At 40.1% G+C, this 16,910-nt stretch overlaps 2 protein-coding genes across 2 annotated transcripts; both read right to left on the bottom strand.

The window, feature by feature from the left end:
* Positions 1-2,453: 2,453 nt before the first annotated feature.
* Positions 2,454-3,656, bottom strand: LOC146992849 (uncharacterized). Its single transcript, XM_085808816.1, has one exon. The coding sequence runs from the start codon at positions 3,654-3,656 to the stop codon at positions 2,454-2,456; it is 1,203 nt and encodes a 400-aa protein (XP_085664942.1).
* A 4,123-nt stretch (positions 3,657-7,779) lies between these two features.
* Positions 7,780-8,853, bottom strand: LOC146992848 (uncharacterized). The gene has a single exon (XM_085808815.1). The coding sequence runs from the start codon at positions 8,851-8,853 to the stop codon at positions 7,780-7,782; it is 1,074 nt and encodes a 357-aa protein (XP_085664941.1).
* Between the last annotated feature and the right edge of the window lie 8,057 nt (positions 8,854-16,910).

Genomic DNA, 16,910 nt, shown 5'->3' with positions numbered 1-16,910 from the left:
CGGTTGGAGCATCATGAAGACTTCTTAGAACCTCGCTACGAAGTTGCTTTGGTACCACCAAGAGCCACTTCTGTCCCATAGGGTCATAGCTTCTTTTGTACAGTATACCATTTTTTATTTGATAATTTTGATATGCGTCACCTCTCTTGAGAGTTGTAATGATGGATTTTAATCGTTTATCCTTCTGCTGCTCTTTTCCGTAATCTATGATTGCGGCAAAGAAAGGGATGTCTTCATTGTTCTCAATTATTGGTTCTATAAGAGGCTTCCTCGATAGTGAATCTGCATCGGAGTGCTTCCGATCGCTCTTGTAGACGATATTTATGTCGTACTCCTGCAACCTGAGAGCCCACCGTGCAAGTCTTCCGGATGGATCCTTAACATTGGCCAGCCAACATACAGAGTGGTGATCTGTGACTACCGTGAAGGGTTTTCCGTAGAGGTATGGCCTGAATTTACTAATTGCCCAGATGACGGCAAGGCATTCTTTTTCGGTGGTGGAATAATTCCTTTCAGCTGCACTAAGGGACCTGGATGCATAGGCTATCGGTCTTTCTTTGCCATCCTGGATCTGAACCAGTACTGCACCGATACCATAGCCGCTAGCGTCAGAATGTATCCTGGTTTCTGCGTCTGGAATAAAATGTCCCAAACAGTGCCACTGGTCAGCAGCTTTTTGAGCGTTGCGAAAGATTCAATCTGTAACGCGTTCCAAGAAAATTTTGCATCTTTCTTCAACAAGTCCTGTAGGGGCTTTGCGATATCTGCGAAATTTTGGATAAATCGTTGGTAGTAGGAACACAAGCCCAGAAAACTTCGGACATCGGCGATATTTTTCGGAATAGGGAACTTTGCTACAGCCTCTACCTTTTGTGGATCGGGATATATCCCATGTTGATCGACTAAGTGTCCTAGTATAGTCAGTTTCTTTTTGCCGAATGAACATTTCTTGGAATTAAGCGTCAGTCCTGCTCTTTGGATACATTTCAATATTTCCCTCAAACGCTTTTGATGTTCTTCGAAATTAGGTGCGTACACGATTATGTCGTCGAGGTAGCAAAGACAAATATTCCATTTGAGACCTCTTAGTACCGTGTCCATCATCCGTTCAAATGTGGCTGGAGCATTGCATAATCCGAACGGCATGACTTTAAATTCATAGAGACCATCTGGAGTCACAAAAGCTGTCTTTTCTCTGTCTTTATCATCAACATCTATTTGCCAGTAGCCTGACTTCAGATCCATCATAGAGAAAAGTTTTGCACCAGCCAGGCAGTCCAAAGCATCATCGATGCGAGGTAACGGATAGACGTCCTTTTTAGTTACCTTGTTCAATTTTCTGTAATCTACACAAAAACGCCATTCACCATTTTTCTTCTTCACAAGCACGACTGGAGATGACCATGGACTATCTGATGGTTGTATCACATCTTCTTTTAGCATTCGTTGCACTTCGTCTGCAATCACACGCCTCTCAGTGGCTGACACACGGTATGGCCTTTGTTTGATTGGTGCACTGTCACTTGTATCAATCTTGTGCTTCACCGAATTGCATCGGGATTTTTTCGCAATACTGTTAAAGTCAAAAATATCACTAAATTCATCTAGTAGACTCAATAGCTCGTCTTCCTCAGCATTGGTCAAATCAGTATCAAAAAACTCTTTTAAGTTTTCTTGAGATAACCTTTACTTGGACCTATGTCCCTTGGAACCTGCTGGAGCCTGATCACTGAGGGAGCAAATAGCGTCGCTTTTTATGGTCGTTAAATAGCCGACATTCATCCCTTTCGGTATCAGTTGGGTTCGTCGAGAACAATTAGTTACCCATAATTTACCACAACCATCCTCTATAGTGACAATTGAGGCTGGTATCGATAGTCCTTTTTCGCACATAAGAACTCTATTTCCAACAATCATAGCTTCATCTGCTTCCCGTAGCTCTGAATTCAAGGCACATATTCGCTTTGCGGTGTTTGCTTCAATTACATAATCGGTTGTGGCAAACAAGGAGAGCTGTGACTTATTTAAATATTCAATGTTTGGAAGGATTTCTGCAAGTGTAAGTTCTTGATTTCCACAATCGATAACGGCATCGGTGGCACGGAAAAAATTCCATCCAAGTATCATTTGATGACTACATTCGGGAAACACAAGGAATTCAAACGGCTTTTTAGTCCCATTCAAATCAACTTTCAATACACAGCGTCCCGAGGCAGCTACAGTTTTACCACAGGCAGTTTTCAATACAGGTCCATTCTCAGCAAACATAGGAGCATTTAGCTGTCGACGTAACTGTTCAGATATGACAGAATAATCGGCACCCGAGTCAACAAGGGCTTTCACGCACTGTCCGTTCACGGTGATAAAAGTGTTATTCTTTTCCAACTTGGCTGTGGTGTACGTCGGAGGATTTTCTTCAACTGCGGCCTCACCTCCTGTACAGGTCGCTTGAGCTAGTTTTCCTCATTGGTTCGGCGTGGGGAACGGCTGGACTGGCATACTGGTGACTGCGATTGTCGGCGGTTGAGAGAGCGTCGCGGATAAGGTGAACTGCTCCTTACTCGGGAAGAACTAGGTTGTGCATATTCGTCGTCGAAGCTGTATGTAGATTCAGTGTCCCTGTCCCGTCGAGGGTTGGACGTCTTTGCGGCTCTTGCATTTTCAAATATCTGGCGTCTTTCCCTACAGTACCTCAGAACATGTCCTGGGCGTCCGCAATGAAAACAGAGAGGTACATTATCGTCAGTCCTCCACAGATCTGTCCTACGTTGTGGAGCAGTTCTCTGGCTGGCTTCACGTCTTGGTTGCGACCTAACTGGAAGTGAACATTGGGTAGTGCTTTTGCTTCTCCCTGCTCCTGTGAGTGGTGCCAGCGCCTCTATAACCTCTTCCCGGACCACAGATGCTATGTCATTCGGTGCTACGGGTTCTATTTCCGTGTAGCCCTGAACTTGCGTAAGGACCTTCTGAAGCTCTTCTCTGACGATGGTGCGCACTATAGACTTTAGTTTACTGGCGTCCGCATCGGCCGAGACCGCGGAGACATTAGGCAGCCTCTGGAATCGTGATCGGGCGATACGTCTTCGTCGAAGGCTTTCTATGTGACGGCAGCGTTTCACGAAGGCATCGACGTTGTCATAGTCCTGGGACGACAGGACCTGGTACAAATCTTCAGCAATACCTTTCATGAGGTGGGCCACATTTTCGTCGTCAGACATAGATGGCTTTACTTTCCGGCAGAGAGCGAGAACATCTTGAATGTATGCTTCAGACGTCTCATCGATTTGCTGAGCACGTGTCAGTAGTACTCGTTCAGCTTGGCGCTTTACATCAGCTGCTCGGAAAAAGGTGTTTTTAAGAGCAGTCTTGAAAACAGTCCAACTGGTAAATGTATCTTCATTATTATCGAACCACTGTCGAGCGGTTCCGCCAAGGTAAAAAATGACGTTCACCAGACACATTTGATCATCCCAGTGGTTATAGTTGGCGATTCGATCAAAGTCCTTGTGCCATCTCTTAGTGTCTTCTTGGCTATCCCCGCTGAATATACACGGGCTTCTGGGTAGTTGGTACGTCAGGATCGGTATTGGTGCGATATTACTTGAAGCGGAACTGGCTGCTGGAGAATTCTGCTCGGATTCCTTCTCATCCACCATCTTTCTCGATCTTTTACGTGAATCCTGTAAGAGCCCAAACTCAGGAGGAAGTCCTCGAATCCGCAGGCTTCGGCGTAATACTGCCGTAGTAACTGAGAAATACCCGGCGCCTCCACCAGACTGTCGCGTAGATGAGGGGGTCCTACTAATGAACAGGCAAGTACAAGTCTAAACTCAAGACTTTTTATTAACTAGAACCGAATGAAGAGCTACTTATATACAGCTGGTGAACATGCTGAAACATTCCAGACTTGGAATGTTCTGGAAGAATAAGAAGGAAATTTACATAAATAAGATAACATTAACAACAAGGATATTTACATAAAAACCAATTATCGGGCATCTTGCCGTTGATGGATTTCGAACCCGGTACTTTCAGGTTTCGAGTCCTGCGCCTTCTCCGCTAAGCTATGAGGAGCTCGGTCGAAAAGAGCGATTTTCGCTACATTATCCCCTTCTTAGGAAGAAGCAGCGTTCCGCTGCGTTCTGGTTTGGCTTCTTGTAACAGGTCTCCTGGAAATATTGGGCTTTCATCGTCTAGTTGTACTTTCGGATCAAGATAGGGCTTCAACCTCAACACGTGAACGATGTCTTTTGAATTCCGTCGTTTCTTATTTTGTTCCATACTTTCTACTTCGTACGTCACGTCAGAGAGCTGTCGTGTTATTCGATACGGTCCAAAGTAACGTCTTAGAAGCTTTTCGGATAACCCAACCTTTCGTACTGGAGTGAAGGCCCAGACAAAGTCTCCGATGTTGTAGCTGACAGGTCGATGTCTCTCGTCGTATCGGCGCTTGTCTGTGGTTTGCGCTTTAAGAATATGGAGTTTTGCAAGCTGTCTAGCTTCTTCAGCTCTAGTGATCAGATGCTGCGCATAACTATCTTCGGGATCTTCGATACTGTATGGGAAAATTACGTCGAGAGGAGTCTGGATATCTCTGCCATAAATGAGAAAGAATGGGCTGAATCCCGTTGTGTCTTGTTTGGCTGAATTATAGGTTACAAATGGTAGAATAGTATCCCAATTTTTCTGTTCAACGTCTACGTACATGGACAACATGTCTGCCAATGTTTTATTGAATCTTTCAGTTTGGTCTGAGGGTGGTAAGCAGTCGTCAGCAGATGAGACGTCTTGCATAGATGAATTACTTCTTTAACAACATTGGATAGGAAGTTGCGTCCTCGGTCACTTATCATTTCTTTGGAAGCACCATGCTTCAGTACAATTTCTTCAACTATAAACTTGGCAATTTCGGTGCCCTCAGCTGTCGGTATTGCCTTTGTGACTGCAAATCTGGTAAGGTAATCTGTGCAAACTATAATCCACCGGTTCCCATTCCCAAATCTATTCCAATTTTTGTAAACGGTGTGTCAGGAGGTTTTATCGGATGAAGCTGTCCTGGTGGACGTTGCGGCGGTGATTTCCGTCTTTGGCATTCTCGGCAGTGTGATACATACCGCCGTGTGCTTCCATATAGCCCTGGCCAATGGTACTTCCTCCTTATTCGGTCGTACGTTTTGGCAAATCCGAGATGGCCAGCGGTTGGAGCATCATGAAGACTTCTTAGAACCTCGCTACGAAGTTGCTTTGGTACCACCAAGAGCCACTTCTGTCCCATAGGGTCATAGCTTCTTTTGTACAGTAAACCATTTTTTATTTGATAATTTTGATATGCGTCACCTCTCTTGAGAGTTGTAATGATGGATTTTAATCGTTTATCCTTCTGCTGCTCTTTTCCGTAATTTATGATTGCGGCAAAGAAAGGGATGTCTTCATTGTTCTCAATTATTGGTTCTATAAGAGGCTTCCTCGATAGTGAATCTGCATCGGAGTGCTTCCGACCGCTCTTGTAGACGATATTTATGTCGTACTCCTGCAACCTTAGAGCCCACCGTGCAAGTCTTCCGGATGGATCCTTAACATTGGCCAGCCAACATACAGAGTGGTGATCTGTGACTACCGTGAAGGGTTTTCCGTAGAGGTATGGCCTGAATTTACTAATTGCCCAGATGACGGCAAAGCATTCTTTTTCGGTGGTGGAATAATTCCTTTCAGCTGCACTAAGGGACCTGGATGCATAGGCTATCGGTCTTTCTTTGCCATCCTGGATCTGAACCAGTACTGCACCGATACCATAGCCGCTAGCGTCAGAATGTATCCTGGTTTCTGCGTCTGGAATAAAATGTCCCAAAACAGTGCCACTGGTCAGCAGCCTTTTGAGCGTTGCGAAAGATTCAATCTGTAACGCGTTCCAAGAAAATTTTGCATCTTTCTTCAACAAGTCCTGTAGGGGCTTTGCGATATCTGCGAAATTTTGGATAAATCGTTGGTAGTAGGAACACAAGCCCAGAAAACTTCGGACATCGGCGATATTTTTCGGAATAGGGAACTTTGCTACAGCCTCTACCTTTTGTGGATCGGGATATATCCCATGTTGATCGACTAAGTGTCCCAGTATAGTCAGTTTCTTTTTGCCGAATGAACATTTCTTGGAATTTAGCGTCAGTCCTGCTCTTTGGATACATTTCAATATTTCCCTCAAACGCTTTTGATATTCTTCGAAATTAGGTGCGTACACGATTATGTCGTCGAGGTAGCAAAGACAAATATTCCATTTGAGACCTCTTAGTACCGTGTCCATCATCCGTTCAAATGTGGCTGGAGCATTGCATAATCCGAACGGCATGACTTTAAATTCATAGAGACCATCTGGAGTCACAAAAGCTGTCTTTTCTCTGTCTTTATCATCAACATCTATTTGCCAGTAGCCTGACTTCAGATCCATCATAGAGAAAAGTTTTGCACCAGCCAGGCAGTCCAAAGCATCATCGATGCGAGGTAACGGATAGACGTCCTTTTTAGTTACCTTGTTCAATTTTCTGTAATCTACACAAAAACGCCATTCACCATTTTTCTTCTTCACAAGCACGACTGGAGATGACCATGGACTATCTGATGGTTGTATCACATCTTCTTTTAGCATTCGTTGCACTTCGTCTGCAATCACACGCCTCTCAGTGGCTGACACACGGTATGGCCTTTGTTTGATTGGTGCACTGTCACTTGTATCAATCTTGTGCTTCACCGAATTGCATCGGGATTTTTTCGCAATACTGTTAAAGTCAAAAATATCACTAAATTCATCTAGTAGACTCAATAGCTCGTCTTCCTCAGCATTGGTCAAATCAGTATCAAAAAACTCTTTTAAGTTTTCTTGAGATAACCTTTACCTGGACCTATGTCCCTTGGAACCTGCTGGAGCCTGATCACTGAGGGAGCAAATAGCGTCGCTTTTTATAGTCGTTAAATAGCCGACATTCATCCCTTTCGGTATCAGTTGGGTTCGTCGAGAACAATTAGTTACCCATAATTTACCACAACCATCCTCTATAGTGACAATTGAGGCTGGTATCGATAGTCCTTTTTCGCACATAAGAACTCTATTTCCAACAATCATAGCTTCATCTGCTTCCCGTAGCTCTGAATTCAAGGCACATATTCGCTTTGCGGTGTTTGCTTCAATTACATAATCGGTTGTGGCAAACAAGGAGAGCTGTGACTTATTTAAATATTCAATGTTTGGAAGGATTTCTGCAAGTGTAAGTTCTTGATTTCCACAATCGATAACGGCATCGGTGGCACGGAAAAAATTCCATCCAAGTATCATTTGATGACTACATTCGGGAAACACAAGGAATTCAAACGGCTTTTTAGTCCCATTCAAATCAACTTTCAATACACAGCGTCCCGAGGCAGCTACAGTTTTACCACAGGCAGTTTTCAATACAGGTCCATTCTCAGCAAACATAGGAGCATTTAGCTGTCGACGTAACTGTTCAGATATGACAGAATAATCGGCACCCGAGTCAACAAGGGCTTTCACGCACTGTCCGTTCACGGTGATAAAAGTGTTATTCTTTTCCAACTTGGCTGTGGTGTACGTCGGAGGATTTTCTTCAACTGCGGCCTCACCTCCTGTACAGGTCGCTTGAGCTAGTTTTCCTCATTGGTTCGGCGTGGGGAACGGCTGGACTGGCGTACTGGTGACTGCGATTGTCGGCGGTTGAGAGAGCGTCGCGGATAAGGTGAACTGCTCCTTACTCGGGAAGAACTAGGTTGTGCCTATTCGTCGTCGAAGCTGTATGTAGATTCAGTGTCCCTGTCCCGTCGAGGGTTGGACGTCTTTGCGGCTCTTGCATTTTCAAATATCTGGCGTCTTTCCCTACAGTACCTCAGAACATGTCCTGGGCGTCCGCAATGAAAACAGAGAGGTACATTATCGTCAGTCCTCCACAGATCTGTCCTACGTTGTGGAGCAGTTCTCTGGCTGGCTTCACGTCTTGGTTGCGACCTAACTGGAAGTGAACATTGGGTAGTGCTTTTGCTTCTCCCTGCTCCTGTGAGTGGTGCCAGCGCCTCTATAACCTCTTCCCGGACCACAGATGCTATGTCATTCGGTGCTACGGGTTCTATTTCCGTGTAGCCCTGAACTTGCGTAAGGACCTTCTGAAGCTCTTCTCTGACGATGGTGCGCACTATAGACTTTAGTTTACTGGCGTCCGCATCGGCCGAGACCGCGGAGACATTAGGCAGCCTCTGGAATCGTGATCGGGCGATACGTCTTCGTCGAAGGCTTTCTATGTGACGGCAGCGTTTCACGAAGGCATCGACGTTGTCATAGTCCTGGGACGACAGGACCTGGTACAAATCTTCAGCAATACCTTTCATGAGGTGGGCCACATTTTCGTCGTCAGACATAGATGGCTTTACTTTCCGGCAGAGAGCGAGAACATCTTGAATGTATGCTTCAGACGTCTCATCGATTTGCTGAGCACGTGTCAGTAGTACTCGTTCAGCTTGGCGCTTTACATCAGCTGCTCGGAAAAAGGTGTTTTTAAGAGCAGTCTTGAAAACAGTCCAACTGGTAAATGTATCTTCATTATTATCGAACCACTGTCGAGCGGTTCCGCCAAGGTAAAAAATGACGTTCACCAGACACATTTGATCATCCCAGTGGTTATAGTTGGCGATTCGATCAAAGTCCTTGTGCCATCTCTTAGTGTCTTCTTGGCTATCCCCGCTGAATATACACGGGCTTCTGGGTAGTTGGTACGTCAGGATCGGTATTGGTGCGATATTACTTGAAGCGGAACTGGCTGCTGGAGAATTCTGCTCGGATTCCTTCTCATCCACCATCTTTCTCGATCTTTTACGTGAATCCTGTAAGAGCCCAAACTCAGGAGGAAGTCCTCGAATCCGCAGGCTTCGGCGTAATACTGCCGTAGTAACTGAGAAATACCCGGCGCCTCCACCAGACTGTCGCGTAGATGAGGGGGTCCTACTAATGAACAGGCAAGTACAAGTCTAAACTCAAGACTTTTTATTAACTAGAACCGAATGAAGAGCTACTTATATACAGCTGGTGAACATGCTGAAACATTCCAGACTTGGAATGTTCTGGAAGAATAAGAAGGAAATTTACATAAATAAGATAACATTAACAACAAGGATATTTACATAAAAACCAATTATCGGGCATCTTGCCGTTGATGGGTTTCGAACCCGGTACTTTCAGGTTTCGAGTCCTGCGCCTTCTCCGCTAAGCTATGAGGAGCTCGGTCGAAAAGAGCGATTTTCGCTACAATATTTTAGCAACGTTGCAAGGGCTATTTTCTTATATTTCAGAAAAGTGATTAATTTAAGTGCAATAGCTGAAACGGAACAGGTAACTTTTAAATAATTGCTTAGTACTTCAGTACTTCAGCTGGTTATCAATTGAAAAAAAAAAAAAAGATCTGTATGCTAATTCCGATTCCAAATAGTAATTCGAGAAACGCATGTTAATATATATATTCACATACATATCTGATTGGTATATTGTAATTATATATGCAATATATTACATTGTTGCAGGTAAAATTATCTATTGTAAATTGTTGATGTTATGTTCCCTTTTGTTGGATTTGCAATGTAAATGCTATACAAACTTTCTAGGACACGCGGTACGTAAGATGAAGCTTCATATGATGCATGATAACGATGGGGGGATGTAATAACATATTTTATAGTGTAAGATGATATATAAGAATGTACGACACATGATACGTAAGTCAGTGGGTGATGTAGTAACACCACTATTTATGATATATTTTTTACAGTAGCGATATGTACTAATATTAATTTAGTACATATCGCTACTGTACTATCGCGCGATTAGTACGCTATGTACTAATAGCGTCTCTAAAGTGTTTCTCTCCTCCTTATCGTGTTCCCTTGTGGATTAATTGAAAAGCATGTTTGACTTGTACTGGAAAGTCCGGAGTTCGAGTCCCGGGGAAAGAACTGCACTTTTTCATGTTTTTTGCTTCGACCAACCTAATGACTTTACAAGTGACACCCGAACTAAAAGATATGGACTATAATTCGTCACCAGGTGACTGGATCTCCTCCTTCCCAGCAACCCTTTAAGTGGAGGAAGGCAATTTTTCTGGCCTCCTTACCAAAGAATCTCTAAGGAGAAGAAGTAAAGGTTCCCCGGGGCAAATATGGCTCCGTCAGACCGAAGAGACACATTATGTATATCCCTGAAGCTTACTTTAAAGGGGCAAACCATTCCAAAGCTATCCACTCTCCGTACCTCACTGCGCATGTGCGAAATAACATCAGGAGGCAACAAAGCAGCATCAAAGAATGCAGCATGCCGTCGGCCATGTTAGCAATCTTTTACCACGTTGTTAGAAAACGTTCTTTGTTGTTGTAGTCAGAGGTACTTGGTTTTAGCTATGTGAAATTCTTTTAAAGACTTTTTAAATGTAATGCTGTAAGTGAAATGGTTTTGGCTATTGGGTGAAAACTTTGCTCTTGGTTTTCACAATGGTCATTCCAAATAATTGTCTAAACGTTTTCATGGTAATTTGTTTTTAAAGTTGTTGTCGGATAATTATAATGTATTTCAGTGTTTTCAATTTATTTAGGGGTGCCTTTAATTGTCTTTAAATATTTTTTTCTGTTTCAGTTAGTTATTGCAAATTTTGCTTTTAAAATTTCACTGTAAAATTTTAACTATTGATGCATAAAAATTTATAACGTTTTGTACGGCATGTGTTTTCCCCCCTTTTTAAGTTTACAGAAGAAAAGAATTAAGAAATTTATTTCATTTAAATTTTGTCTTCGTACGGCTCGCTGTTTAAATTGAAAGTAAAAATTGGATAGGATTTCTATAATTCGCCCCAAAATTCCAACTAACATCCTTTTGCTCATAAAACTCCAGAAATGTATGAAAATAAAACATTTTGAGTTATTTCAAAGTAAAAAATTTACTATCTCCTCGAACTGCGCTGTTTAAATTTCACCCTGCGCTGGTGTTTCACTGCATAGCCGTGGCTCTTCGGTACAGCGGCGCAGAGGCGAAACAGGTTTACATTGCGTCTATGGAAGCTTTCATTTTTCTTAGAGATTCTTTGTCCTTACCACGTGCCTTCGTTATGTAACTGGAAACCACGTCTGACTAGCAATCGGAGAGCGGACTTGGATTCTCGGTAAAGGCACCGTACATTTTAGATATTCCATGCTGCGATAAACCTAATACTCTTCACATCTTTACAACAGTATTAAATCATTTTGATGATATTTTGAATGATAATGTCGTTTCACATTGATAATATCGCTATTCACGAGCAAGGTAAAATTTTTATTGTGTTACATATTATGCAAATTAAATGGAAGTGAAATAATATGAGAAGCACAATGTTATATATTGCTTTGTAAAACAGGCTTACAAATCAGATAAATTGACTAAACTGACAAAAATGGTACATTTATAGAGAGTTAAGTCTACCTTTGGTTTAATTACAGCTATGGCTAAAAACATAAAAGAACATTTTATAATGATTCTTTAACGCTTTTACTTCATAGTTAATAGGTTGTGTTTGGAGTAATATAATTTATTGTTTCTAAAAGTATCATTACCAATGTTGGGGTTCTTTTCATATAATTTTTTTTCTCTGTACTATCCCAGGAAAGCAATTTTTTGAGACATTTCAAAATGAAACCAGAAAGACAGATATATTTTATAAATTTTTTTAAAGGAGTAAATGTTATTTCTTTGTAAAGTTTGTATCGTTTTTGAAAAGCATTTTTGGAATAGTTAAGCGGAAAACATTACGATGCGAAAATACTCCAATAATCGACGATGATATTTACAGGATCAATAAATTATAGTCCTGGATTGCAAACAGTACACGTTAGCTACACATTAGAAAAGCTTAAAGAGCCATTATTCTTAAATTTACAAAAATAAATAAATAAAGGTGTTTCTAATTGTTTTCTTTTTACCATAGCTTTATGAACAACATGTACGTATGTACAACATGAAGAAGCTGTATAATAACATGAAGCAGACGGAAAATGTGAGAATTGAATATATCGATGGAGCTAAGAATCTGTAATATTCTACAAAAACACCAAATCTAGAAAATGGATTAGCATAACTAAATCCTGGTAAATTGTTTCTAACATTTCATTTCCGCTTTTGCAGAAATCTAGTCATCTACGACTGTGCGGAGCAGGAAGTAGATTATCATTTTGATCGAAGGGGAGGGAATAAACATCACTCAGTAAAAAAGCTTCAATCAGACATTTATAGCATTTTAAAATTGAATTTTTCTAAAAATTTTTTTAATATTTCAGGTAGGATGAGTTTCGGGGTTTTCATAAATTTAATTATTTATAAACATAACTCTTGTTTTCTTCCCTGTATGGAAGGAAGTATGGTGTTACAGTATGCAAATTTTAATCTTTTCTACGATATCCTGAACTTTTTTTAAAATAGAAAACTGAGCTTTTTCCTTTCTGATTGTAACAGCAAATTAATTTAAATCTGGAATTAGAAATTTAATAATAATGTAAAAAGCTTTTCATTTAAACAAAGCATTGGTTTGATTATGACAAAGCATGCTAGGGCTATGGGATGCCTTCGTGGAGGATTTTCGAAGAGTAACTGATTCCTACCCACGCCACACATGGGGAAAACCGCAAAAACATCTAAGCAGCCTGCCTCTTCAGCGCTTAGCGTCGTTTGAGTTCCGAACTCGATGTGCCTCATGTAACTGTGTGGCATATCTTATGGAAAGGTCTACAATTCGGCCATACACCTTTCAGATGTTGCAGGCGTTAAAACTTTCCGACAAACCGTTGCGTAAAACTTTCTGTGAGAATTTGCATGATAAACTGGTGGTAAGTAGTTTCGCGAACAGACTGTTTACAGATGAAGACACTTTTTCACGTTTCTGGCAAAGTTAATCGCTATAATTTAACATTTTGGGACACGGAAATTCCCCATGCTATAATGGAACTATGCGTGATTCTCCAAAGGTGAACGTTTTCTCCGCCATTTCAAACAACTGTATTTTTATTCTGTTTTCTTCGTGGGAATATCGATTAACGGATGCATTTACCAAAATATGCCATCAGATTGGTTGTTCGCTCAGTTGGAGGAAGCAGTTCCCGGCTTCATTCTGCATCAAAATGGTGCTCCACAACATCGGTATAAAAACGTACACCAGTATTAGAACGATAGTCTAACCCATGACTGGATTGGCCGTGCTGCGTAAAACAATATGTTTTTGCCTTGTAGGCCGCCGGTATCCTCAGATCTTTTCCCTTGTGATTTTTTTTTTCTGTCGGGTTTTGTAAAAAACAAAGTGTTCGTGCCTCCATTTCTCCAGAACTTACAGCAACTGAAGCTCCGGATAACTGAAGTGCTCTAATCATTAGCAAAAGATATTCTATCACGAATATAGCACGAACTGAAATACCACAGAGGTATCTGCCGTGTCACCGAAGGTGCACACATAGAACGTCCAGAGAAAATTTGTAACTATTGTTTCATTGTAAATTTGAGTTATGAAAATAAAGTAATTACAGCTTTCACAGGTTTGCTTTCTTTTTTAACCATTCAACATAAAACACCTTCCGCCAGCTCGCTCCTCCGTAAAGAATAATAGCTCCGTTTTGATCCATGCCACCTGTCTAGCGACTGGTGGATCTACTGATAGATACGATATACTTAATATTGTAAGGAGCTTATACCTACTTACTCAGGGTAAATAATAGGTGGCCTCTGCACACCTAACCTAACCTATACCTTAATTAGAAAAGACGAGGAGAAAAAAAAATGTGTGTGTGGGCTGGGTGCACTTTTTCTGCTGAGCAAAGTTCTCCTTTTTCCTCCTTTCCTGAGCAGCATGGACAAATTTTTCCCTATCTGCTTGCGGTCTTTCTATCGCATGCACCGGGAAAAATGAGCATTTAGCTCTCACTTTCGATTGTGTCGCAATTTATTATTACATTTTAGTTCAAACAATGGAGAGTTCTCTTCTCCGAAGTTTGCATTTACTTTAAAATGCTGTACATGTGTATTATACGTATATTAAAATTTAACAAAGTTTAGCAATATTTTTACCCAAATATTGTGCAAAGAGAATTTTTTGATTAATTTCGTTATTTTATTTATTTTGTTAACTTTACTGCTCATTGTAACGTAAAGTTTGAGCTATGTTGTAAAACTGTAACTTTTGGCTAACATGCATTGTTACTGGAACTAGTTGAAAGTTTGTGTAGCGACTTACAGCTGAAACTAGAAGATGAATACAAGTTAAGTGTGTAAAAGATCCTTTTATTGAACTCAATTATTTACAGACGGCATGGTCTTAAGTGGTAACAATTTCACGATCCACTTTTGGTGAGGAAGTTAAAGAAAATGCCAACAAATTAAATTTAAAGACAAGCTAATAATTCAAGACTGCACAAATTAATTTAATCTAGCAGAAGAAACCTACACTGGCGTGATGCTAGCTTTGGCGGTAAGAATACCAAGTCGAGATTCAAAATTCAAACAGCCTTTTGAGATCACCAGATCTCAAATGTTTTCTACAACTTTGAACAAAATTAATTTTATTCTGTACTTTCTAATTATGCCATTCTCATTCCCATGCAATTCCTACCGTAACGAGTTTCACGTATTCGCTTATTCGATTCCTTAGAGAACCGGGGGGGTTTAATAGTACTGCAATAAAAGCATAGTTCGAAAAATGAAGTTTTTAGTAAAACATGTTTAAAGTTTACCTTGGTTTTGAAATGCAGGAATCACGCTTGATTGTTGAATTTAAGAGTAAGCATTGCTAAAATGCTTCATAAGAATCCTGTTAAAAATAATTATTATAAAATGGTATAAAATTAGCCGTATTTAATAACTATTGTTATCAAATTGCTTTATTGTCTTTTTTTTACCATTACATTGAACTATGCTGGAAGTTCATGGCTCAAAGAAAATTAAAAGAAACTAAAGACAAGAAATTAAGTTTTATTAACAATGTTACCACATTGGGTCATGTAATACAAAATTATAAAAGGATAAATTTTTCAAAGCTATGGTATTAATCAAAGCCCAAAAGAAAGTGAACAATTTCCCCAAAATAGGCTATATTTATTTAAGTTTGAAAATAGAACCTATTTTTATGATCCTAATTTCAGACCGCTGTAAAACGGTCAATAGCAACAGCTTGGTAAGGTGATTAAACTTTCTAGATCGTCAAATTTCTGAGATGTTGCAAGAGTTTCGTTATAAACTTTTTACAATGTTGGCTGTTGGAAAAACCACAAAACTTTTCCTGTACGATGGAGTTTTAATATTGATAGTTTGAAAGCTGTAGTTTTTGAAGCACAGTAGGAAAATAATTCAGTGATTGTTTTTATACCTACTTACGCAGGGTAAAATTAGTTAAAACAAAATTGTTGTTGAAGTGTACACTGTCAGTATTTACAATAAAATTCTAACAAGTCTGTTCTGAGATCCTTTACATCAGTAAAGTCGTCTGGAGCAAACTAAAGAGTGTCAGTATACAGCCAGTGTATGCCAGAAAATAAAGAATCTAACAGATACTAATGCGGTACTCATTTAAAATATAGGTACTTATGAGTTATCCCGTCGGCAGTGAGAATTAGCTATCAACGAACCTTGAAATTGACAGATATCCCTCCAAAGTTGCGCCAATAATCCTTGCGGAATTCTGAAGGAATTGACACCTCTTTATTTACTAAATAATCAGTATTCGATATACTTTCTTTTCTGCGCTTCGTGAAAATACTTTTGTCGATTTCTACTAATTTGTTAGGCACTCCCATTTTATCGAAAACTCTGTTTAGAAGTCTATGAGTACAAGCATATGAGACATAGGTAAGTAGGATACGACTCTTCCATATACTACTTACTCTTCGGATCTTTCGGCAGCTGATTACTGTGTCTTCTAACGTCCAGGCATAGTTTCTTTTCTAAGAGAAAATTTTAGTAAAAACTTCAGCTTTTCATTAACTGGTTAAAGACTTTTGGACACAGCAAAAGTAGAGTTTTTAAAAATTGACATGAACGATCTCAGAATAAGTTGACAGAAATACATTGACGTCAAGGACAATTAATTTATTTGCTTGTTGTCAAGTCCATATTTCACGGAAGAATGGTTGCCAAAGCCTCAGGCTACACTTTTACTTCCACTCCAATTTTGAGGAGAAGCCCGAGATAGGGCGGTCCGAAGGTCAGCCTCGCCTCTTCCCTACACGAGATCAAGCTCGCAAAATTAAAATCACATGCAAGGACTTTCAACTCGCCAGATATTTAGGCTGCGCCATTCCGCAGAAACACTATACATTTACTAACATCCATGCTTTCTCCAGGATTCGTATCGAGCGCTTCGGTAAGGCAGTTAGAGCCACTAACCACTATTGCGTTTGGGCGGCAATTAATTTGTTTAATTAAATGCATTGCTTCTTTTTAATTTTTTTCCTGTTTCTTTTCAGAGAACCAGAGAAATCGGAAACTTCAACCTAACAGGCTGACTTAAATTTGATCATTTTTATTTTCAACTAAAAGATTTGAAAAAAAGAACTTGAATGCTTCTTTTGTTAAAAAAAAAAAAAAAAAAAAAAAAAAAAAAAAAAAAAAAGCTCTAGAATTAAAACCACTGGCTTCTAGTAATGTAGGTATTTTAAATAATCTTTGCATTTTGCAAACTTGCATACAATTCGTAACATACTTGGGATATACCTCGCGTATTCCCTCTTTTTAACTAATTTTATTATCCGAAAATCGAGGGGATAAAATAATGCACGTAGTTTTCTTTCCGAAGAACGTGGTTACATTAAGAATGTAAGAAATGTAAAGAAGTTTTTATAAACTACAGGTAACTATCACAATATTC

The sequence above is a fragment of the Stegodyphus dumicola genome, chromosome X2 (genome assembly GCF_044657685.1).
Source record: "Stegodyphus dumicola isolate Sdum_Otavi_A_Nest chromosome X2, ASM4465768v1".
NCBI classification, from domain to species: Eukaryota; Metazoa; Arthropoda; class Arachnida; order Araneae; family Eresidae; genus Stegodyphus; species Stegodyphus dumicola.
The sequence above is the reverse complement of the archived record's forward strand: the minus strand, read 5'-3'. Positions and strand labels throughout refer to the sequence as shown.